Genomic DNA, 21,531 nt, shown 5'->3' with positions numbered 1-21,531 from the left:
ATTATAAATATAATTTAAGAAAAAAGGGAAAAAAAATAGAAACCTACACCCGCGATTTCCCCCCAGCTATAAAACCCTTCCATATCTCCCCCATCCTATCCCTCTTTTCCCCTCTCGCCCAAAACCCTAACTCTCTAGGGTTTCTCTCTCTTTCCCACCTCTTCTTCCCTCGAGGAGCAGCGGCGCCGGCGAGCAACCATGAGCGGCAACAAGAAGCAGGATATCCTGGACCTCTCCGATCTCGGCTCCTCCCTTCCCGCCGCTACCGCTGGTTTCTTTCTTTCCCGCCTTTTCGTCGATTAGATCTCGTCATACATATTACTGTGTCTCCTCTTTGTTTCTAATCTGCGGAAGTGCTCGTCGTGTTTAGCTTTGAGCGCGGAGGATCGCGCGGGGCTTGTCAATGCTCTAAAGGTGAGGTCTTTAGCTTTATTTTGCTTCAGTTTGGTCAAATTTCTTGGGTATGATTGAAAAATGTGGGATCTTGGTTTGCAGGACAAGCTACAGAGCTTGGCGGGGCAGCACACCGATGTGCTTGAGGCCCTTTCTCCCAAGGTCAGGAAGCGCGTCGAGGTGTTGAGGGAGATCCAGGTCTATTTCTGATGTGCAGTGCCTTTTACCTTCTTTTCATTGGACGGTTTCGTCTTTGTGCTTCCTGTTAAGTTTTATGGATTGTGCTATTATTCTGCTGTTAGACGCCTCATATATATATTCTTTTTCCTTTGTTATCTGATCTGTTCATTGCTCATCTTAAAGTCCCGTGTTGTTGCTCGTCACTAGATTTTGTTGTTTGTAACGCTATTAACTAGAATCTACTGATTGTTTACGATTGGAACCTTCTGTACACTATATCTATTTCTTTCCTTTTTCCACTCTCCCCATTTAACCTAAGGGTTGTTCCTGCATTCTGCTGTGTTTTTCTCTTAGTGTGGTGTTCAATCATTTCTTTGTCAGTGTATTGTTGTTGGTCAGCAGGAGTGAAAAGAAAATAACATATTCGAAACCCATATTTGTCTTTGATATAAATGCTCAGTAAGGATGTGTAAGATAATGCACTATTGTACGATGAGAACACCTTATGATTGATTGGAAGTTTATCATAAATTATAGCTTGATGATGTAATGGAATTAAGAAGGGTCATGGCAATAAGATACAACAATCATGATTTGCTTACATCAATGTCTCATTATGTTTTTAATCGCTCTACCAGTTGTGTAAACATGGATTATCAAACTGTAAATTGATTTCTTTTTTCTACCACGCTGATTAAAATTTTTATTTATATCATGTTTTCCAGAGTCAACATGATGAGCTGGAGGCAAAATTTTTTGAGGAAAGAGCTGCACTTGAAGCTAAATATCAGAAACTTTATCAGCCATTGTACACCAAGGTACGACCTTTTGCATTGTTGGATAACTATTTGGAGAGCCATGTGATTTTAGGGCTACCATGAGGTAGCTTCCTATGAGATTTGATAGCAAGGATGAGGTTCTAATTAGAGCAATTATTAATCTTTATGCTTTCCTCCCCGAAATGCATATTGAAAAAGGGTGCCCACATGGATGAGGCTCCTGCTTACGTGAGGTCTGGGAGGGTACTATGTTTTCTTACCCGTCTTTTTGAAGAGCTTGTTGCCTAGACTTGAACCTATGACCTCTCAGATGCAAGGGCAAGACTTACCGTCACATCAAGTTCATAAAAATTGATAATTGGCAGTAAGCAGAGTTATAAAGAGGCTTGTTGGATCTTTTATAGGACTTCATTGTTTAAGGCTCTATTAGGATGGGAACTTGTTGAATCACCTTTATTGATTCACATCAGACTATCTTTTATTTGGGTGACATGCCATTGTCTTGTGCTGAAAGCTCAAAAAGGCTATCCGACAATCCCTATTTGCATTGTTTGACTGTCAAACCACTTATGATCATTTAACCAATATATGTAGTATTAATAGTGTAGTTTGCTTATAAATGTGTAGAGATACGAAATTGTGAATGGAGTAGTTGAAGTTGAAGGTGTTACAGATGAAACAACAGAGGAAGCTTCTACTGAGGATAAAGCTACTGAAGGTTTATAAAGCAAACTTGGAAAAAGAGAATTCGTTTCTTCCAATCCTGTCTTTATGGTTGCCATTTCTCATTGTTTCTTCTTGCTTCAGCAAAAGGGGTGCCAGACTTTTGGTTCAATGCTATGAAGACAAATGAAGTTCTAGCTGAGGAGGTACTTTTGTTTACTTCCTCTATATAGATCTCTATCTATATTCTGAATGAAACAGGGTTTTGGCAAAAACAAAAAATCTTTATCTAGATGTATTTTAATCTTATTTTTATCTGTGTGTTTATATTTCGTGAAATTCGATTGCATTGTTCTCTTTTAGATTCAAGAGCGTGATGAGGGAGCTCTTAAGTATATAAAAGACATCAAGTGGTGCAGAATTGACAACCCTAAGGGTTTCAAGCTGGAATTCTTCTTTGATACAAACCCTTATTTTAAGAATTCTGTCTTGACGAAAACATATCACATGATTGATGATGATGAGCCGATCTTAGAGAAAGCAATAGGGTAATTCTTTTTTCTCAGTGCTGAAGTCTACATTGGATATAATTTATTTTTGTTTCATTTTTATTTATGGTGAGAATTTTTCTTCTTTGTATTTTAGGACCGAAATAGAATGGTATCCAGGGAAAAGCTTGACCCAGAAGATTTTGAAGAAGAAACCAAAAAAGGGTTCGAAGAATGCCAAGCCCATTACTAAAACAGAAAATTGTGAGAGCTTTTTTAATTTTTTTAATCCTCCACAAGTCCCTGATGATGATGAGGATATTGATGAAGATACTGTAAGTTGACATGACCTTTTTGATTCAGAAAAGAGGGTACTACATTAGCATTTTTTGAACTTATCTCATGGCTGTCCTTGGAACAGGCGGAGCAGCTACAGAGTCAAATGGAGCAAGATTATGAAATTGGGTAAGCTTTATTAAGAGGTTGCTATGTTTTACTGATAATAGAACGGAGAAGGCATGATGCTATATACCGGTCCTCCATCTCTTTGTTGTTGGATGCGGTGTATGACTAACTTATTGATATCTCTAGTGTGATAGAAAAAATAAATCACCTTCTCATCATGTGTAAGGTATTCTTGCCTTGCAGGTCTACTATTAGAGATAAAATCATACCTCATGCTGTCTCATGGTTCACGGGCGAGGCTGTTCAAGGGGATGATTTTGACATAGAAGAGGAAGATGAGGATGACGATGCGGAAGAAGATGATGATGAGGAAGAAGATGAGGATGAAGACGAGGATGATGATGAGGAGGAAGAACCCAAGATCAGGAAGAAGGTATGCGTCTGACTTTATTTAACGATTTTGATATGTTATATTGTGTCAAAATTCTTCCGTTCGACGCACTTGCTGATTTACTTGTACTTTGTTGCCCCAAGCAGTCGGCAGCTGCTCATAAGGTATAACATACTATTCCTGTCTTAGGCAAGACAATCATCATTTGTCTTTTAAATTTTGCAATCAATACTTTGTAGTCTAAATGAGGTGTTAATTTTAACTCCAGAAGGGTGGAGTGGAAGGTCAACAAGGGGAGCGGCCAGCCGAGTGCAAGCAACAGTAACTTAATTTATGTGGGGAAGTACATGTTGAATCTGGTTGTTGATTAACATATCTATATTGAGGGTTTGGGTGAGCAACTCAAGTCTGATTCCTTGCTGCCGATGTAAGTTAGACTTGTGGGAATGGGCAACTGGAATTTTTGTCTTGGACTGTTGATTTCGGAATTCAGGCTTGTTAGTCATTTTCCATCTCATGCTTTATGGTTATTGCAGATAGTTATTAAAATGCTGGAAGTGTTTTTTTTTTTTCGAATTGTAGTGTGACTTCGGAAAGTTAGTATATGGTGCAATGCATATTATTTTTCAGATAGCCATGAGTACATGTCTCTCTTACTCTTCTTGTGCAGTGCAACAGCTCAGTTTGCTCTTCTAAACCCATGATTAAAGAGTAAACAACTCAACGTATCCAACAACCGATTCATCCATATTTTTGATACCCAAAGCTAATGAATTTTACTAGCCATAACGGTCCTTTGATATACCCATGTCTAATTTTTCTACTAATCCAAATTTAAGATGCAAAATAAAGTGAAAAAAAATAAGCCAAATTAGTATAATTACTATACTAAACTAAATATTTGAATACTTTGCATTCCAATAAGATACGAATCCAGAATAAGCACCCCAGTCTTCCTCTATATTCTGAAATTATTACTAAGGGGAGGTCACATTTTAGCTTTTATGATTTTATTTGATTATAATCAAATAAAACTGGTTACTTTTTTTATTATTATATGTAATTAATCTATAGGTTGAAGATATTTATCAGAGACTGATACACCGATAAAATTTTAGATAATAAAAATAATAAAAATATTTAATATATTTGTTATATCTTTATATTATATAAATTTTGATCGGTATTATTTTTAATACAGTTTAATTATAACTAATTTTAAATTTGACTTCAGTAATATAAATAAATTTATAGATGATAAAGCGAATTTAGAATTATGGCCCATATGCGGTAAAATGTAGTTTCCTCTGTAATTAAAAACCAAACCCCAACGCAAAAGTCAAAACCACCGATTCCATCTCATGCGAACTCTATTCTCTACTCCGTCTTTCCCAACTCATAATATATGCGAGAGAAGACAACAACGGCGTCGAACACTTCGCAGCAGTGAGAGAAAAGTGAAAAAAAAAAGGCAAGATATAGGAAAATATGGAAGCTTTGAGAAATGCGGTGACTAGGGTTTTCGGGAGCAAGGAGAACGTGATCCATCTCCTACTCCTCGGCTCCTTCGTGGCCCTAGGGGTTCGATCGGCGGAGCAGCAGCATCAGATCGATGAGCTCGAGTCGGAGAGGTCTGCCCTTCGCGCCGCTAACACCGGCATGTCCACTGCCATGTGGTCGTGGCGGCAGCATCTCTTCCAGCTCGCCGATTCCTCCGACTCCTCGCCGATCTCGCTTTCCCGCCTTCGCGCTATCTACGGGGAGGGCGAGCCTTCCGCTTCCGATTTCCCTCTCACCACCGAGAAAAGAGGTAGTTTTCTTCACGTTTAGATCCTTTTTTATTGAAATTTTGAGTTGGGTTTTGCATTTGGTTGGATTCTGGAGGTGATCTTTGTTGAAATCTTGACAGAAGCTTGATTCTTTTGGTGGGTTGTCTTCTCCTATCGGTTTAAATATGTCATTTTGGTGCAGTTTCTGTTCTGGATAACATTCTTATACAACTCCATAAAACATTGCTCGTGGTGTTGTTGGGACCGTCCTTGATATCTTTTATTGAGCTTCATTAGTTCTGGATTGAGAATTTAAAAATTTAGGTACAATTTTCTATGATGATAAGTAGGTGATGTTTGATCACTATCTCACCTAGCTTTCCACTTTTTGGTTTTCTGCTACTTCTAACTACCACCCTGTTTGGAATCACCAAATAAGTGGATTTCAATTGATTTCAGTAGATTTGGATGAGTTTCAGTGCATGTGATGAAATCCGATAACTTGATGTCTGATTTGGATGGAATTCATTTGCCACATAAGTTAACATTTCCAAATCTAAAACTAACCTTTAATTTGTTACATTCTCATTGAAACTCATGGGTATAATAGGGCAAATGAATATAATGAAATGAATTCCTACCTTGCTTCAAACAACGTGATTAGATGGATTTCATTTCAGTTTCATTATTTTCCAAACAGAGGAATTCATTTCCAAATGAAATCAATTGAATTCCACTTAGAATTGGTTCCAAACATATCCTACATGTCTATGGCTATGAATATGGAGTTAGTGCATTTTTTTTTCAACAATTGCGAATTTTCCATCTGAAGGATGACATTTACAAATGTGCTAATTACGATGAGATATAGAGGTTAATCTGCGACATGCTAAAATATGACAACAATTATATATAAAACAAGTGAATCACAAGAAAGACAGAATAGGAGGATTCTAGTTATTTGTCCATGTCCTTTGCTGTGGATTTAAATTGTTTCCAGTATCCCTCTTTGACATATGATTTAACCTCTGTAACTTAACTCTTACAAAGACGCTCCTCCCATTCCCGACTTCATACATTATTATAGCCTCGTACCCTATGTCCAAATTGCCTTCCCATGGAGGGAGCATGCTCAAATGATAGTCAAGTAATTAAGTATTAAAATTGCTTCTTGTTCTTAATCCATATATGGCTGCCACTTCATGTCATCTATTACAGTAGTTTTATTAGAAAGGTAAAGCTGCAAGTTGAGTAGGTTTTAGAATTCTTTCTGATTTGCCATTAGAATAAAAGGTATCAATCTTCTGTGTCTCCTTTCTTATTTCCTTTATTCACCATACTCAAAAGTATTTTTCAAAGAGTAAAATAAATTGGTGGGAGAATCCTAAAGGTGTTTTGACAGAGGAGGTATGTTCTAGGATGCAATATCCGGCAACAGATGATCGTAGAAGTTTCTGTGCAATAATTCACTAAACAATATCATTAAGCTCTCTAATATTATAATTTTGTGAACAATATTATAGATTTCACTATTGGATATCTTGTATTGATGGATTAATAGTGGTAGTCTTTTTCCAAGCATTGTTGCAAATACGAGTTAGTAGGCACATTGTTTCAAAGAACATAGGTTATGCTCTTTGATGGTGGCCAGTGGGAGTTTTCCTACTACTAACATGCAAATGAAGTGTCAAAATGTGAAATAACTGCACTTAATTTCTTAGCTAACTAATTTTAAAAGAAATCCAGAAATCTTTCTTGTAAACCTTCATCATAAAAAATTATTCATGCGCCTCTACTGTACACAGTGTTCTCTTTTCCACTTCCTGGTAGAGCTCTATTAATTTATTTGCTATAGCATATAAGAGATACGATACATCAATGCATTAATCATTGAATTTTGGATTGATACAAACAGAAAACTATCTTGTAGTAGTAAACATGCTGTATTTCTGTACTTATATTTATAATGTGGACACAAGCTTTCTCTCACTTGCCATATTTATCCTGTAGATGTCAGAGAGGATGGAGCAGAAGAATCGATTCCTATATCCTGATTGATATTTTTGTATCTTGACTGGATTTTTAGTTGGACAAGATGGTTGTTGTATTCCTTTCTAGGCCATTTTGCAAACTTTTTTTTGTAACCATTCCTTACGAAGAGGGAATGTATGAAAGAACAATAGCTTGTAGGAAACTTTGATATAAAGTGGCACTAAAATTGAGTCAATGCACTTGATATGCTACAATGATCTTTTTCCCATCTGTAGCAACTGAGACGATCTATTCCTGAGTCTTCGTTTATATTTTTTATATGGATTCCAAACGACTGATTCAGTGATTCTTGTGAATCTGCAAAGAGGTTTGAGCAGCTGTGTAAGATACTATAAAACTCTAACTTGGGTCGGCAAACATGGAACTATACTCAAGCTCAGAGGGCAGGTTCAAACTGGGCTTTTAATTAATTTAAAAATTGCGACCTTGATTTGTGCTACAGATATTATGCGCTCTGAAATCTAAAGTGAGGTTTACCAAATTCGTCCTATTTAATCAAGTACGATTATCTGATCAGCACCTAATTAGTTTGGTTTACTAGTCAATTTTTATTTGAGGTTGCTTGATTCCATGGAAGGAGCATGAAAGCAATTGATCACATTCTTCAATGCATGCAAAAGCTTTTGGTGGTGAGAAACTCAGAAAGATTAAGATGTTTAAAATATTTAAAGCCTTTTGGCATATCTAATTGAGTAGCAGGAAGCTTGGATACTTCTTCCGGTCTTTGTCATGTTTGCAAAATCCACAACTGCTAGGCTAAGATAATGTAAAATTTGGAAGAGTTTTGATGAGGATTAGCACTCTGGTTAATTAATCAACTTTGTAATAACTATCTTTGCATGAAAGAGCTTATTTTTCTGAGGCTTAATACCTCCGTAGGACATCTGCTTGTCAGTTTTCACAATACTGGACAGAACTCTTTACTTGCTTGTCAGACTGGTAATAGGAACATGATCAATGAAGCATCAATTGCCATTGCTATTATCTAAATCAATGCACTAAAATGATTTTGATTTCGTCTGACTTTTTTTCTTCTATACTGTCGGATCAGATCCATTAATTATCTTTCTTGGTCCGACTTTGGACTCAATCCTTCTAATTCTCCAGTATTTCAAAATGGTTAGGTCCTTAGGTAGCGACGTGTTAATATCATCCAATTCTTCTAGTTTTTTTTATGCTTTAATAGAATGTTATTAAGCTGTTCTTGTGCAGTATACTAGAATTTTCTGAATATGGTAAGATTAATCCACCTATAATTCTGGGTCAAAAGATTAAGTACTGTTAAGGTTAAGCGATTATAACTGTTAAACATTTATCGATGATTATGCTTTTTGATTCCAAGAGCATCAGATGATGATAAACATAACATATATTATTTATAGTAACTCTGAGTACAAGAAAACAGACTTGCTTATTACCCAAACATTGTTAACACAAACATACTATCCACAATATGGATATCACCCTGCTGACACAAGAACTCCATTCTATCACCAACTATATCTCTGCATGCCTTAGAACTTCTCCTATTCTATTGAAGATGAGGCAGTCTAGTCCATGATCATACATACATCTCCTTTATGGTCTGGAACCTAGTTACTTTGTCTCCAAACTTAGTGGTGGTATAGTAATTGAGGTAGTCCTGGAAACGGTAACGACCGGGATAAACGAGCTTTGTAGCTGGGGATATAATGGCATTGGGTCCAGGGTTGTAGAACGTGGCGATAGATAGGCGGCTCCCATTCTTGTCAGCCAGGACACGATGGCGGATGCTCTTGTAGATGCCATTGCTCACCACTTCCACCTGATCACCTAGGTTGACAAAGATTCTATGACCTTGTGTTGGAGGTATTGGGCACCACTCACCATCTTTGAGGAACTCGAGACCTGGGACTATGTCATCCTGGAGCAGTAGGATGATCCCACCGGCATCGGTATGGGCTCGGAGTCCATTGACCAGCTCTGGCTGAGAGCACTTGGGATACTTTGCCACCTTTGTGCCCACAAAAGGTTCAGAGAAGGCCTTCTTCAAGTGATCCTTCTCCAATCCAAGGTTTTCGCACATGAGCTCTGCAAGCCTCTCGGCCAACTCGATCAACTGTTTTACGTATTCCTGCATTGCCTCGCTGCAGATGTTCAGATGGATTAATGCTGTTAGTTTGCTTCTTTCTCACCAAAAATTAAAGCAACGTGGCTTTGAATTACTCGGTACATGATTTAGAGTTGATTGTTATAGTTGATCCTGTCACTCTATTCTAGTGTGTAAGTGTGTTGAAAATTCTATTTCTTGACCAACATTATAATGCAGACCTACCGAAGAATCTGTGGAATGTCAGCGATGTTGGAGTCCGGCTGATAGCGATAGAAGAAGCTGCTCTCCCAGTCAGCATCCGAGGCTTCTTTCCGAGGTTCCAACCCTTTTGCCAGCTCTGAGTTGTAGAAACTCTCCTTCATGCTCTCCTCATAGTGCTGATTCACCAGCCCTTTCACCTTCTCCATCAACTCCTCCTCAACTTCGTGGCTCTCCAGCTGCCATGTCATATTGCAATAAAATCAACTCATGAACACAAGAAAAGGACAAGTAAACAAACCATTGCAGTCTATTCTTACTAATTACCCAAAAGAAACCCCACTTCTCACACGCCTCGTGGAGGAGCGACATGGTACTGCTTCTCTTCTCTCCCTCTAGTTCTCGGAGGTTGATCACTGGGATCTCCATTTTCTCCACACTCTCTACTTGGTTGCTCTAGACTTACTCAAACGACTCACCAGGCGCTATAAGTTCTCAAGCCAATTAGGCACACATAGTTGACACACCCACAAGCTCTATTTATAGTTCAAAGAGAAATCCTCACCTCACATTATTAAGAATAAGATGCTACTTACTCTAGTGTGTGGTCCAAATACAGTTCATCGTCGCCATAAGATTTATTAATTATATTCCACCAACTTTCTTCGGAGACAATCTATTTCCGTACCTTTTGTTGCTTATTCCATGTGGATTGCACTTTATCCACTTGGTTTTATAATAGTGGGGAGGATTATAGGGAAAATAGTAAGAGTACGTCAAATTCATGGCTCCATTGACTACTGGATTCACTATGCATGCTTAGGAATGAAACCAGGGAAAGGTCTATTTTCCAATGGGCAGGTAAAGCAAATCCACCATCAGTAGACACCCATAGGAACTACGTTCCAGATGGGCGGTTGGTCGGTGCATGCTTCTGTCCTTGTCTGATTCTTTTTTCACAGAGTATTATGCATTTGTAATTAGATCTCGTTATGGCGTGCAGATCTTATAAAAAGGACAGCCTGAAATTTTCCAAGGAAGAGAGAGTATCACGGAGAATCTTTTTTCTTAATCCTTGACATTCACCTCATTGAGACGATATTCTGAAGTCAAGCACAGAGATAATATAGCTAGAGTCAGCCTCACGCTATTTTTCTTATTTTATTTTTGAGTAACATTTTCCGAGGCTTTTAATCTAACTCTCCTTTCACTCCAGAAATGATTATAAATACTATTTATTAAAATTAGATTTTATACTATTATTTTAGATTATAAGTAAACATATAAATAATTAACAAGGCCTAAAACTTTGATTTTGTTCTAGATTTCCGTTTCAGCTTCTGATAGAAATCCTAAGGTAATTCCTGTGGCCCACTTTCCGAATGGCTATTGGAGATTTAGTATTCTTATCCATATGTGATGTAATGCACTTATCTTCTCTGGACCATCGTAAGAAAACCAATCCAATTTCTTCTACTCCGTGGATTACATCTAAATTATGCCCCTGCCTGTCGGCAATGAGGCATAAAAGATGTGCCGCTGCCGACTAGAATTACTATCTGAAATTTGCTAGCGGATAAGTGCTTGATTGCTATGAGTAGAATGGGATGGGAAATGAATTGCTTCCCATAGATAAGATATATATAATTCATTTTAAACTAAAAGATTACAATTAGTTGAGTACTAGTAAGTAGATTACAAACTTGATACACAAAAGAAGATAATAAAATAGTTTGAATAAGCCTCGCAACTTAAAGAAATATTAATACTCCAACAATGAAGATACACCGGAGAGTAAATTAAATAAATATATAAGTAAATAAAACAATTAAGATCAAGCCATCACTCGTGGTGGCCTTAGCGGGTTCGAATCGACATTGAAGCAATCACTTTCAATATCCTACATTGATTAATCAAAGCAAAGATAAATAAGCAAAGAAACAAAATTTAAAAGGCCAGTTGCCGTGGTAGATGCTTCAATAGTGATAGTGGTGGGAGCGTGAAGAGTGGTCATGGTAGCAAGGTGGGAGAGGAGGTAGATAGTGGCAATGGTGTGACAATGGCATGATAATGAAGGACGAAAGTTGGCATGGGGTCGACAATAAGCGAAAGGAGGGCGAGAAAGTGAATCTGACAGCAAGGAGGTGGAGCCGAATGAATGCCATTGGGATGTGGGCGACTATGAAAGGCAAAAGGATGAAAATGAGGTAAGGTACAAAAGACAACGAAGGAAGAGTGGGGTTGAAGAGGGACATGAGGAGAAGAGAGGAGAAAAAGAGAAGAAAAAAAAAATTACGTGAAAACACGGGTGACCACAAGAAGAGCATCACTAGAAGTAAAGAGGAAAAGAGCTGCCAAAACCCTAACAGAATTACGATAAACCGCTTCAAATACCATTATAGAAAGAGTAGCGTTCAATCTACTTAGAGTGCTTTAAAGATACATTATCTTCTCTTTCTATTCTATCCTTTTTCTTATACCTATTTACTATTTTGGGGTTATTCTTTTTTGTTTCTCATATATTAATTCCATAGTAGAAATATTTAGCCAATTACTACATACATCCATAAAGGATGACTAAGGTAACTCTAATTTCTAAATTCCACGTTAACTCGTAGCACTCACTAACTCCCTATGATCTCTTCACCAGGTCTCGCCGTCCCCCATGCGGCTGTCTGTTCCTTTATTTATTACGTGGATTGAGACAAATCCATCTTTTCTAACATGCCCATGAATTAAGGAGATCTACAATAGATTCTCCTTATTCTTTATTCATGGATAGATATACTAACTTAACCAAAACGAGGGGTCAAATAGCAGTAGTAGTGCCGCTTATAAATTTCATTAGGGCTGTCAAAATACTCTTTAATGGAGCCTCGCAAGGTATGTTTCACTAGAAAGTTGGCTAACTCAAGTTTGATCTATATAATAGGTTCAAAATTAATTTCCAGCCACGCTTCAGGACTTAAGTATATTCTTATTTCTTAACCATGTTTTAGAAAAAAAAATGACTATTAGATGTCAAAATCAAGTTAAATAGTGAAATATTAATTATAGCACTCAACATGGGTGTTAATATTTATTAACTATGTTTTAATGAAAAATACGTATAATATGCGAAACTAGTTTTAAAAGGTTAACATAGTAAATTTAGATGCGAGTGTTAATATTTTTTAATTATGTTTTAGGAAAAATAGGTAAAATATATCAAAAGCAGGTTTGCAGGGCAAAATAACCATTTTAACAATAAAATGGGTGTCAAAATTTCTTAACTATGTTTTCAGAAAAATAGGTATAACATGTCATTCACAATTTAAAAGGATAAAGTTATAATTTTATCGATAAGATGTGTGTTAATTTTGGGTAACTGTGTTTTAGGCAAAATATGTATAACATGTCATTCACAAGTATAAATTTAGTATAACAAATTAGGGGTGACAATAAGATGGGGTCATGAAAATACAAACATAAACACAGTTTATTTATTAGATATGTTACCTAGGTTATAAATGGACCATCTGGTGACCCAAATTATTCAAACTTTTATAATTTATTGGGTTGTAAACGAATATATTCATATTATAAATGAGTTTTGTGTGTGTTATGAACATGTTAGTTGGGTTATAAACAGATTAGTTTAGTTGGATCGTTAAATGGTTAGTCGGGTTATAAATCACTTATCATGTCACAAATGAGTTGGTCAGTCGGGGGTCATAAACAAGCTAATTGGGTTGAGATAATAAACATGAATACGATCTATTTAATAATCAGGTTAGACATGTTGATTTGTTTATGACTTTTACCCAACTAGACCCAAACTCATTTAAAAGTTAAGTTACCCTGTGGGGTTATTAGGTTGAGTCAACTTTTGCCACCCTAGTCAAAATGAGTATTAATATTTTTTTAACCATGTATTAGAAAAAATGGGTATAATATGTCATTCAAGATAATAATAGTAATTTTATCTAAAGAATATTATAAATCACACAATATATTTTACATATTTTATGGCTCACATCTTGTCTTTAAAAATTTTGTATTTTGACTCCTCATTTTTCTCTATAATTTTTAGTTAAACGCTACCAGCAAAAGAATATTTTATTATAATATACTAACTAATTTATAAAATACTTAAATTATTTGTGTCTCCTTCAACATCTTCTTCTATCTATTTTTTTCATCATTTTCATCACCTCATTATGCCCAAGCGAGAGTTTTGATCCTCAAATAAAAATTGGTCGAGATACTCGACTTGCTCCATCTTTTCCGGCAAACCACCCAGTTGGAGTAAGAATAAATAGAATACAAGCGTAAGACAAGAGAAATTGGTAGCAACGGCGACTAAAGGAGAGGTGGCTAGGAGAAGAAGGTGATGGAGCTACAAAGAGGAAAGAATGAGTGGCGGGGGGTATTAAGTAATTTGGTTAATGTCATTTTCTCTTTTATATATCAACATAAATGTTAATATTGGGTAAGTATATTCATAGGTTAGAAAAGGACAAAATAATAATTTTAATAATCACAACTGGTGCTAATTTTTTTTTTCTTTTTTACCATGTTTTAGGTAAAATGAATATAACATGTCATTCACAGGTTAAAAGAGTAAAGTAGTAAATTTATTAGTCCAAATAATTATTAATATTTCTTAACCATGTATTATGAAAAACCGATATAACATGTCATTCACAGGTTAAGAAGGTAAATTGTAATCATATTTTAAGGAAAAGTAGGTATTACATGTTAAAACTAGTTTAGCAAGCACTTTTCTCCTTAAAAACAAATAACCTCAGCACAAGTATGTTAATTTAAATAATATTATGTATTAGTACTTCATCCATCAATCTCATCTATTTCCAAAAGCAATTGTACAATTCTCCTCTGTTTTAATTTATAATTCACGTCACATTTAAGTACAATAATTTCACTATTATACTAATTTTATCTAAATATCATAATAGTCTAAATCTAAATAAAAAAATAAGTGCTTGAAAAAGATATAGAAGAATAACTATAAATCATTGTGTTTTACCCACTAGCTAGAATTCTTACTGCCCCCAACTACGGTATGAAAACATCTCATTACCTTTGATTTTTAGGATTCTTCCTCCTGAAATCGGAGGGAGGAAAATAGAATCACAAACAGAAGAAATAGAGCCAAATTGAAGCATAAACTGTGGCATGGAAAGCAAAATGCAGATGGTGCCCATTTAGGAATGCATATCAAGTAGTTGGAAGAATATTACTTCATGATATGTAAAAATCTACATGACTATATCTCGATTATATTCATGGTTTTGCTCTCCTATCATATTCCAAGCATCTATAATGCTAGCCATCTCTCCACTTCTGGCCAAAAATAAGTACATCCAGATAGATAGGGGATGATGAAACAGTAGAACATCAATTATCGAGGCATGCAGATCTCCTGCATAACTTTGTTGCTTCTCTTGACCTCTTCAGAGCAGCTGCAAATTTCTTCAGCTTAACCTTCTCAGATATGTCGTTTTCATTTATCTGAGACAGATTATTCTGACCGAAACCGATTAATTCTCCCTCACCAGAGGTTATTCTCTTGTATCTATAGTCTGTTCCAATATCATCACTAAAATGTTTGCCTTTCTCCTCTCCATGTTCTTCTGCATTCAGCCTCCTATTTCTCTGGATATCCAAAGAGTGTCTAGCATAGATGGGAGACCTGGAATCTTTATTGGGCTGTCGCTCGTCTACCACCGCAGTGACATGGTCTGTCATGAAAGAAGAGAAGCTATCATATGACTCTCCTGTCATCCTGTCATCAATAGAACAGTGATAGATAGACACCCTTCTTTCAGAATTATCAGAGGTTATTGAAGCTCTATCAGATGCACAATTGTGGAAAATTTCTTTTCCCAATACCGCCTTCTTCAGCCTGTTGAAAAATTTCGATTTGCTTGATTTTCCATGCCTTGTTGCGAAGGAGATTTCAGTGGGTGTATCATCAGATTCTACCGTGGATGACGGCGAAGAAGTAGAATTTTCTGAATCAAACTCTGTGTGGCCTAAGCTTTTTTTCTCATCGGTGCTTGAATTCGCATATTCTATTATGAGCTCTTTGGCCATCTCTTCAGACTTGGGACATAAATTCTTGCTTAGATCCCTCGCAGTTGTCTTTCCTGGAGGAGCTCGATAGTTCCGTAGTTCGTACCGCAAGCAAGCATTCAACCATCTCAAGTATACCAACTCCTCAACATCAGCACACCTATCTATTCTGAGCTGATCAATCTCCTTGGTCAACTTGTCATTTTCTTCTCTCAAGCCATCAACTTCCTCTAATGCTTCTACCTGCATCTGACATTCATCACCGCCAATTTTAAGAATTTCAAACGAACAGAGGATCAGGAGAATCTGTATATGGTTGAACACTAGTCTAAGGAGATAAACCTGTACATAATTTGCCAAGACCCGAGTATAATGCATGCCCTTCTCTGTCCGGGTGTAATGAACATTTATATGGATGAAGAACAAAATGAAGCACAAGAGTTGGAAACTAAAGTTAGCTAAATTAAAAGATGTTCTCAATAAGACAGACATAAATTTACCTCTGCAACCTCATGGATGGAAGATTGGAGCATTTGCATGGACTCCAATTTTTGCTTCAAGTCTGTGTTCTCTTGTGCCAGATTTGAGTTGATCAATTTGAGATTTCTAGCCTCATCTTCTAACTCCTCCAGCCTCTTTAACATCTCCTCCACTTCGGCATCATCTAATATCTCATGATCACTCTTCTCCCTTTGCTGCAAAACACCGATCTCCTGACGAAGCGAAGCTATTTTATCCTTCGTCAGCTCTGCATCTGATTTCAACCTCTTCTTCAGAAGCTTAATTTTCCCTCTTGCAGCGACGAGCTCAGCCATCGTTCTCGAATAATCTGCGACTTCTTCTTGAAGCTTTCGGTTCTCGGATTGCAAGGACTCAACCTTCAAAGAGTACAACTTGGCTTCTAAATTGTTAATCTTCAACTGGTTCTCCATCTCTCTCACTGCAGACTCTTGCTCTTGCATACCATAGTACTCAAGCAGATTGAGCTCAAGACACCTCTCCCTCTCTCTTAGCGACAACACCGAGCGGCGGAGATGCGCAACCTCTTGCTCCATCTCTGACTTCTTTGTGCTACTTTTGTGGTTGCCTCCAATTGCCTCGAACTCTTTCAGCACCAAATCATCGAATTCTGGCAAGAGGAATCCCTCTTCATCTCCTCTGGCCTTACTGCTTGGTGACAGCCCCACAATGCTGGTGGAAGTGGTGGTCGAAGTGTCATTTGTGATCTTTGCAGAAGCTTCTTCCTTCCAGGATTAAAACCCAGTTCACAAACAATCAGACAAATCAAAACATTCTTCTACATAACCAGTTCATTGAAAATCTTATGAAGTTTCTAACATTCCGCTTTTTTTTATCTATCATCTGTCCACGTACAGTATATATATAATTCCGCTATATAATTAATCTTTCATAATAAGAAGAATAGAAAGACATAAACATCAAAGACAGTTTCGACTCTTACATTCTTGAGGCCATCACCTGGCGGAGGAGGGCGAAGGCGAGGCGGCCACCGGAATTGGGAGAAGAAGTATCCTGCCAACGAGAGAGCAAGTGCAATACCGAGATTGAGAAGAAGAGGATTCACCTCTCTCTTTCCTCTCACCGTCAACTCCATCTTCACACCTGATCACGCGAGGAATCTAAACCAACTAAAGAGAAGGCCATTCTTCTCATCTTCCATCTACAAGCAAAAGGAGGAGGAGGTGAAGAGAGAGCATCTAATCATGCACAACCCGAGCGAGATACCCAATTGGAGTATCCAAGAGAGAGCTCCTCTTCGAATACAAGAAATGAGAGACGAGGTTTTGGTTGGTTCATTGGGTTTGTTTGATTGGCAAACGGTGAATGGATGCCCGTGGATCGAGGTCGCTCGATCTCGTTACAAACAAACTTAGCCGCCTCTCTTCCTTCTCAAAACTGTCACCTTTGTATCCCTCCTAAATTTGTTCTTCCGGAGATTATCTTGTTTTACGTTGCAGACTTATCCAATCTATTTTTAGCATCTACGGAATCGAACCTATAGATAGTAACTCTTATGAGATACGAGGATCATCACACATTCACACTCGATGCCAATCAGTAGAAGTGTTTAACTCTGACTGTAGGAATTTTCTGCTTCTGTTACATGGCAACCGTTGATTGGCTCCCAGAATCTAGACGAGTTGAATGCATGAGATTCCTGCAACCAGGGATGCAGAAGTTTCGGCTTGACTAATAGGTCTTCCAATCTAAAAATTGAACGCACCCTCAGAGGAGAGAGATCAAGTCATGCACGTACTTCACAAATGCTTTTCTTTTTCTTTTTCTTCTCTTGTTTCTTACGAGTTCTTGTAGATTGACATTGACATCCCCTTAACATTTAACTACTATAAGGGATGATGAATGAGTGAAGTTAATGGTGATCTCTCCACAATTATTTTGTATACAGATGATTAATATTTATTTTGCAAATTGCATTAATACATGGAGAGTCTTATGACTCACGGTATAAGTTTTCTCTTCTATTAATCGTTTTTATACCAATGACCATTAGGATCCAATAAGGATGAAATTGACGGCATGCTTACCACCCATAGATTAACAAGAGGTGGTTTTTTTTGTCTAACTACTAGATAGATCTCTTTAAAAGGTAAACCATCAGTTGATATCATATTAATTAGACCAATCTTAGCCAAATCTTACCAAGAAATTTAATACCCACATATGTCTGAGTTCAACTAACCAGATCAACCCAACTTTAATTCTCCAATCGAAACAACCTCTTATAAATAACTATATATATATATATATATATATATATATATATATATATATATATATATATATATATATATATATATATGATACAGAAGCATTACATCGGAACTGATAATTATGTCCTTAGATTACTAACACAATTTATTATCTTCATCAAGACCCAATAAGCAATAACTTTAAGGGCCTTTTTTTTGGTACTACCCTAACTAATAATACTTTTAGGTGATAAGGTTAATGCCTGCTAAGAGGAGAGAGTCTGCAAGCACTTGGTTCGCAGCTTCCGAAGGATGAACGCTGTCCCAGAAGACATATCCAGTAGCATTCTTGCATGTTCCGATGGATTTAGGGTTGCAGAGTAGGATCGTCGTCTCAAATGTTCCGGTGCCGCAGCAGCCTCGCCTCGCCTCAAAGAAACCTGATCCATTTCCATGCAACTGTGAGACCATACGTACGTAGTCTTATTTTAGGTTTATAATTAAGTACTTAATTTATTAATTAACCTTAATTGCTGGCCCCGCCCTATTAAGATATGATTGTAACCTTCTTGTTGTTATAGAATCCTCTCCACAATAATCTTACGTACGTACGTTACGTACCTTGGCTTGAAGGATTGATGACAAGATCATACAAAGGCTGGTAGATATCGAACACTGCGATCTTTAGATTATGGAATTGCTTTGCTAACGAGTTCGTCGCGGCATTCAGCTTCTTGTTGAAGTTCTTGGCGTCGTTGTTGAGCCTCGAGACGCAGCCGTTGCTTCCGAAACCGAAGAGCGTGATCGCGGCGGGGACGCACCCTAACGGCGGCAATGAGGTTACTCCGATCCTTCGAGCTCCTAAGCTATGTAAGTCCTGTATGCAAGGAATAGCTCCATATGAGTTTTTGGGTGCATTGGGTTTTGCCTAGCTATTTCACTGAGATTAATTAATACCCTATTTGGGATCCCCTGCACTAATCTGTGTGGAATTCAATTGATTTGAAATCCTAGTTTCGTGAAATCTGAAAGCTATGATTTCAAGGAATTTGATATAATGATATCAGAGGAGGTTTAAAAACGCCCAGAAAGGTTAAATTATTGGTGGTTATATGCAAGAAAGAAAGAAGAGAAGAGAAGATATATGGTTTGGTATACTGGCCTTGATGAAGTTTGAGAAGATGCCGACTAGCATGGAAGAGTATTCATCAGGTGATTGGTGCTTGTTGAGGAATGGGTTGATGTAGTAGTTCTGAAGAAAGTCACTACTCCCTGTGCTCACTATGTACAATGCATCAGAAAGGATGGAGCTTGCTGTCTTGCTTCCTGCCACCTTCGCAAGCTTAACCTGGTACTCCTTGAAGTATTCCAGTTGCTGGGATAGGGGGATGGCGTGCTGCATGCCAATTAACATGTCCAAGAAGAGAAGAAAGTGGTTAATTATGTCACATATGTGTATATAAGCATCAGAACTAGATAACATCATTGTTATATTTATTGTATGTTTTATAAGCTTTTGTGACAGCTGAGAGTTCGGTAATCCGTGTTGCTATTGTTAGCCTAAAGCACATCCTAATGCATTAATTATTGATGTGCCGCACTTGGTAATACCTTATGGGTCGTAATCGGATCAAATCATGATAATGCCAACCTAAATATCTTACTAGATGATGTTATTATAAATTAATGTGTTTGCTCATATTATCAACGAGTTTTTTGTGTTATAAATTGACTACTCGGGTGGCAAACTGATTATTTAAGTCATAATTAAATTATTGGGTCATAAATAATTATAGCGTTAAATAAATAGATTGAGATAATATAAAATTCAGATCAAAACCAAGAAGTAGGCATTGTTCAAAGCAAGTTACCATCTTAGCTCTATTTGAAGACTTACATATAAGTACGCAGTCTCGTCATAATACCCAGATGCCGCAGAGGCAAAATTAGCTCCTATTAGAAGGTTCTTCCCTGATGCTTGTGGGCTCAGATATGCCGGTGGAAAGCTAGTAAATCCCAAGGTTTCAGCTGCAAATAAAAAAGAAAGTTATTCACTTCCTACGCATCAGTGCCAGAGGTATCCAAAAGAATTAAAAGAAAAAGATAAATGTATGCCGAAGTGAGCAGTACTAAAATCAAAATGCGAGAGTATAGTGGGTATGTCAACCAGTGATGTCAGTTGCCAATTTCCCGTTGCAGAACCTCCCAGTCGCCTCGCGGTTCTTGAAGTCCCTTCCATAAGGGGGGTAATCTGCCTTAAATATCGTGTAGAGGTAGTCATTGTTCCCGACGTCGATGCTCGAGTCGCCGAATGATATTATCGCCGGCACGAGCGTCGCCGACGATTGCGCATCTCCGACGATAAGTACTACGGAGAAGAATGCCAAAGCCAACAAGACCCGCACATGCATTATAGCACAACCATTGCTCCGTGCCATTTTTGTGCTCTCTCTCTCTCTCTTGTGGCTAATGCAGTGGCCTCAAGAGTAGTACAAGATCTAATGAGAGTATATAATTATGCATATATATATATATATATGCTAATAGTTCATGGAGTTTGTTCGGACGCATTAAAGGCATGCATGTGAACAAGCTGGTGGTAGGGCTAACTGGGTAACGATGAGACAGCACTCTCTCCCATCTAATATTATTCACCTCAACCACTAAGGTGACTATTTATTTTGGTTGATTAGGGAGGACAAGGGTAGTTGGGCAGTGTAAATGAGGCAAATTGGCCTAATCAAGAACATGGTCTTGCCTGTTGCATTGAATTTAAAAAAAAAAAAAAAATCCAGCACCCAAGTCCTCGTTCAGTGATCGATAAATGTTGCAGTAGTGCAAGGGAGTATAGAATCCTCGAAAGGGCCCCAAAAGTACAACAATGTGTAAGTTTTCAGGAGGATGATCCTATGGGAGTAATGCTAGTAGATCATCTGCAGTCCTTGTGGCAAGAATTAACTACTGTCACTGTACTTGGCAGCCTTGGCATGGGATTACGCTAAATATTATAAGTTTTAACTCGTGAACTACAACTCAGCGTCGTATTTTTCAAACAGAGGATTTGATGAAACTAGAATTTCAAATCAGTCGAAAGATAATTAAAAACTTGAGTTATTAGACCAGTTTATATAAACCCTTTCATGTTAACATACATGACTGGTTGATTTACTTTAGTTTAGACTAATAATGACACCAAGAAGAATGTACTCTTCCTAGAAAGCAACTCATTTCACCCTCAAGGGAAGAAAAATAAATATATTCATGGAGGTTTGAAGGCATGCAAACATGCATACAGTCTTAAGTGAGACATA

The 21,531-nt window shown here is 37.4% G+C and overlaps 5 protein-coding genes across 6 annotated transcripts; 2 read left to right on the top strand and 3 right to left on the bottom strand.

Moving 5' to 3' along the window:
• Nucleotides 1–94: 94 nt before the first annotated feature.
• Nucleotides 95–3,804, top strand: LOC140779343 (nucleosome assembly protein 1;2-like). Its single transcript, XM_073124367.1, has 12 exons — nt 95–271; nt 371–414; nt 496–591; nt 1,299–1,391; nt 1,980–2,070; nt 2,160–2,221; nt 2,379–2,563; nt 2,661–2,838; nt 2,925–2,968; nt 3,152–3,341; nt 3,446–3,463; nt 3,568–3,804. The coding sequence occupies exons 1-12, from the start codon at nt 199–201 to the stop codon at nt 3,622–3,624; spliced, it is 1,131 nt and encodes a 376-aa protein (XP_072980468.1). The 5' UTR covers nt 95–198; the 3' UTR covers nt 3,625–3,804.
• An 878-nt stretch (nt 3,805–4,682) lies between these two features.
• On the top strand, nt 4,683–7,351 carry LOC140778613 (uncharacterized). Its single transcript, XM_073123414.1, has 2 exons — nt 4,683–5,109; nt 7,079–7,351. Exons 1-2 carry the CDS (start codon nt 4,788–4,790, stop codon nt 7,120–7,122), a joined length of 366 nt encoding a protein of 121 aa, XP_072979515.1. The 5' UTR covers nt 4,683–4,787; the 3' UTR covers nt 7,123–7,351.
• A 1,142-nt stretch (nt 7,352–8,493) lies between these two features.
• LOC140778425 (1-aminocyclopropane-1-carboxylate oxidase 1-like) lies at nt 8,494–9,932 on the bottom strand. Its single transcript, XM_073123125.1, has 3 exons — nt 9,738–9,932; nt 9,435–9,649; nt 8,494–9,246 (listed from the first exon to the last, which is right to left on the bottom strand). The coding sequence occupies exons 1-3, from the start codon at nt 9,837–9,839 to the stop codon at nt 8,682–8,684; spliced, it is 882 nt and encodes a 293-aa protein (XP_072979226.1). The 5' UTR covers nt 9,840–9,932; the 3' UTR covers nt 8,494–8,681.
• Nucleotides 9,933–14,631: 4,699 nt separating this feature from the next.
• On the bottom strand, nt 14,632–17,445 carry LOC140779047 (protein CHUP1, chloroplastic-like). 2 transcript variants are annotated; one of them, XM_073123994.1, is made up of 3 exons: nt 16,951–17,445; nt 15,989–16,732; nt 14,632–15,737 (listed from the first exon to the last, which is right to left on the bottom strand). In XM_073123994.1, the coding sequence occupies exons 1-3, from the start codon at nt 17,101–17,103 to the stop codon at nt 14,811–14,813; spliced, it is 1,824 nt and encodes a 607-aa protein (XP_072980095.1). In that variant the 5' UTR covers nt 17,104–17,445; the 3' UTR covers nt 14,632–14,810. The 2 variants fall into 2 exon arrangements, with proteins under 2 accessions (XP_072980095.1, XP_072980096.1); XM_073123995.1 differs by having other exon boundaries at nt 14,632–15,731.
• Nucleotides 17,446–18,460: 1,015 nt separating this feature from the next.
• Nucleotides 18,461–20,732, bottom strand: LOC140777587 (GDSL esterase/lipase APG-like). The gene is made up of 5 exons (XM_073121798.1): nt 20,388–20,732; nt 20,118–20,248; nt 19,383–19,616; nt 18,842–19,097; nt 18,461–18,660 (listed from the first exon to the last, which is right to left on the bottom strand). Exons 1-5 carry the CDS (start codon nt 20,656–20,658, stop codon nt 18,464–18,466), a joined length of 1,089 nt encoding a protein of 362 aa, XP_072977899.1. The 5' UTR covers nt 20,659–20,732; the 3' UTR covers nt 18,461–18,463.
• Between the last annotated feature and the right edge of the window lie 799 nt (nt 20,733–21,531).

This window comes from Typha angustifolia, chromosome 15 (genome assembly GCF_048772165.1).
Source record: "Typha angustifolia cultivar Huaian chromosome 15, ASM4877216v1, whole genome shotgun sequence".
Classification (NCBI taxonomy): Eukaryota; Viridiplantae; Streptophyta; class Magnoliopsida; order Poales; family Typhaceae; genus Typha; species Typha angustifolia.
Note: the sequence above shows the minus strand (reverse complement) of the source record. Positions and strands in the feature narration are given on the sequence as shown.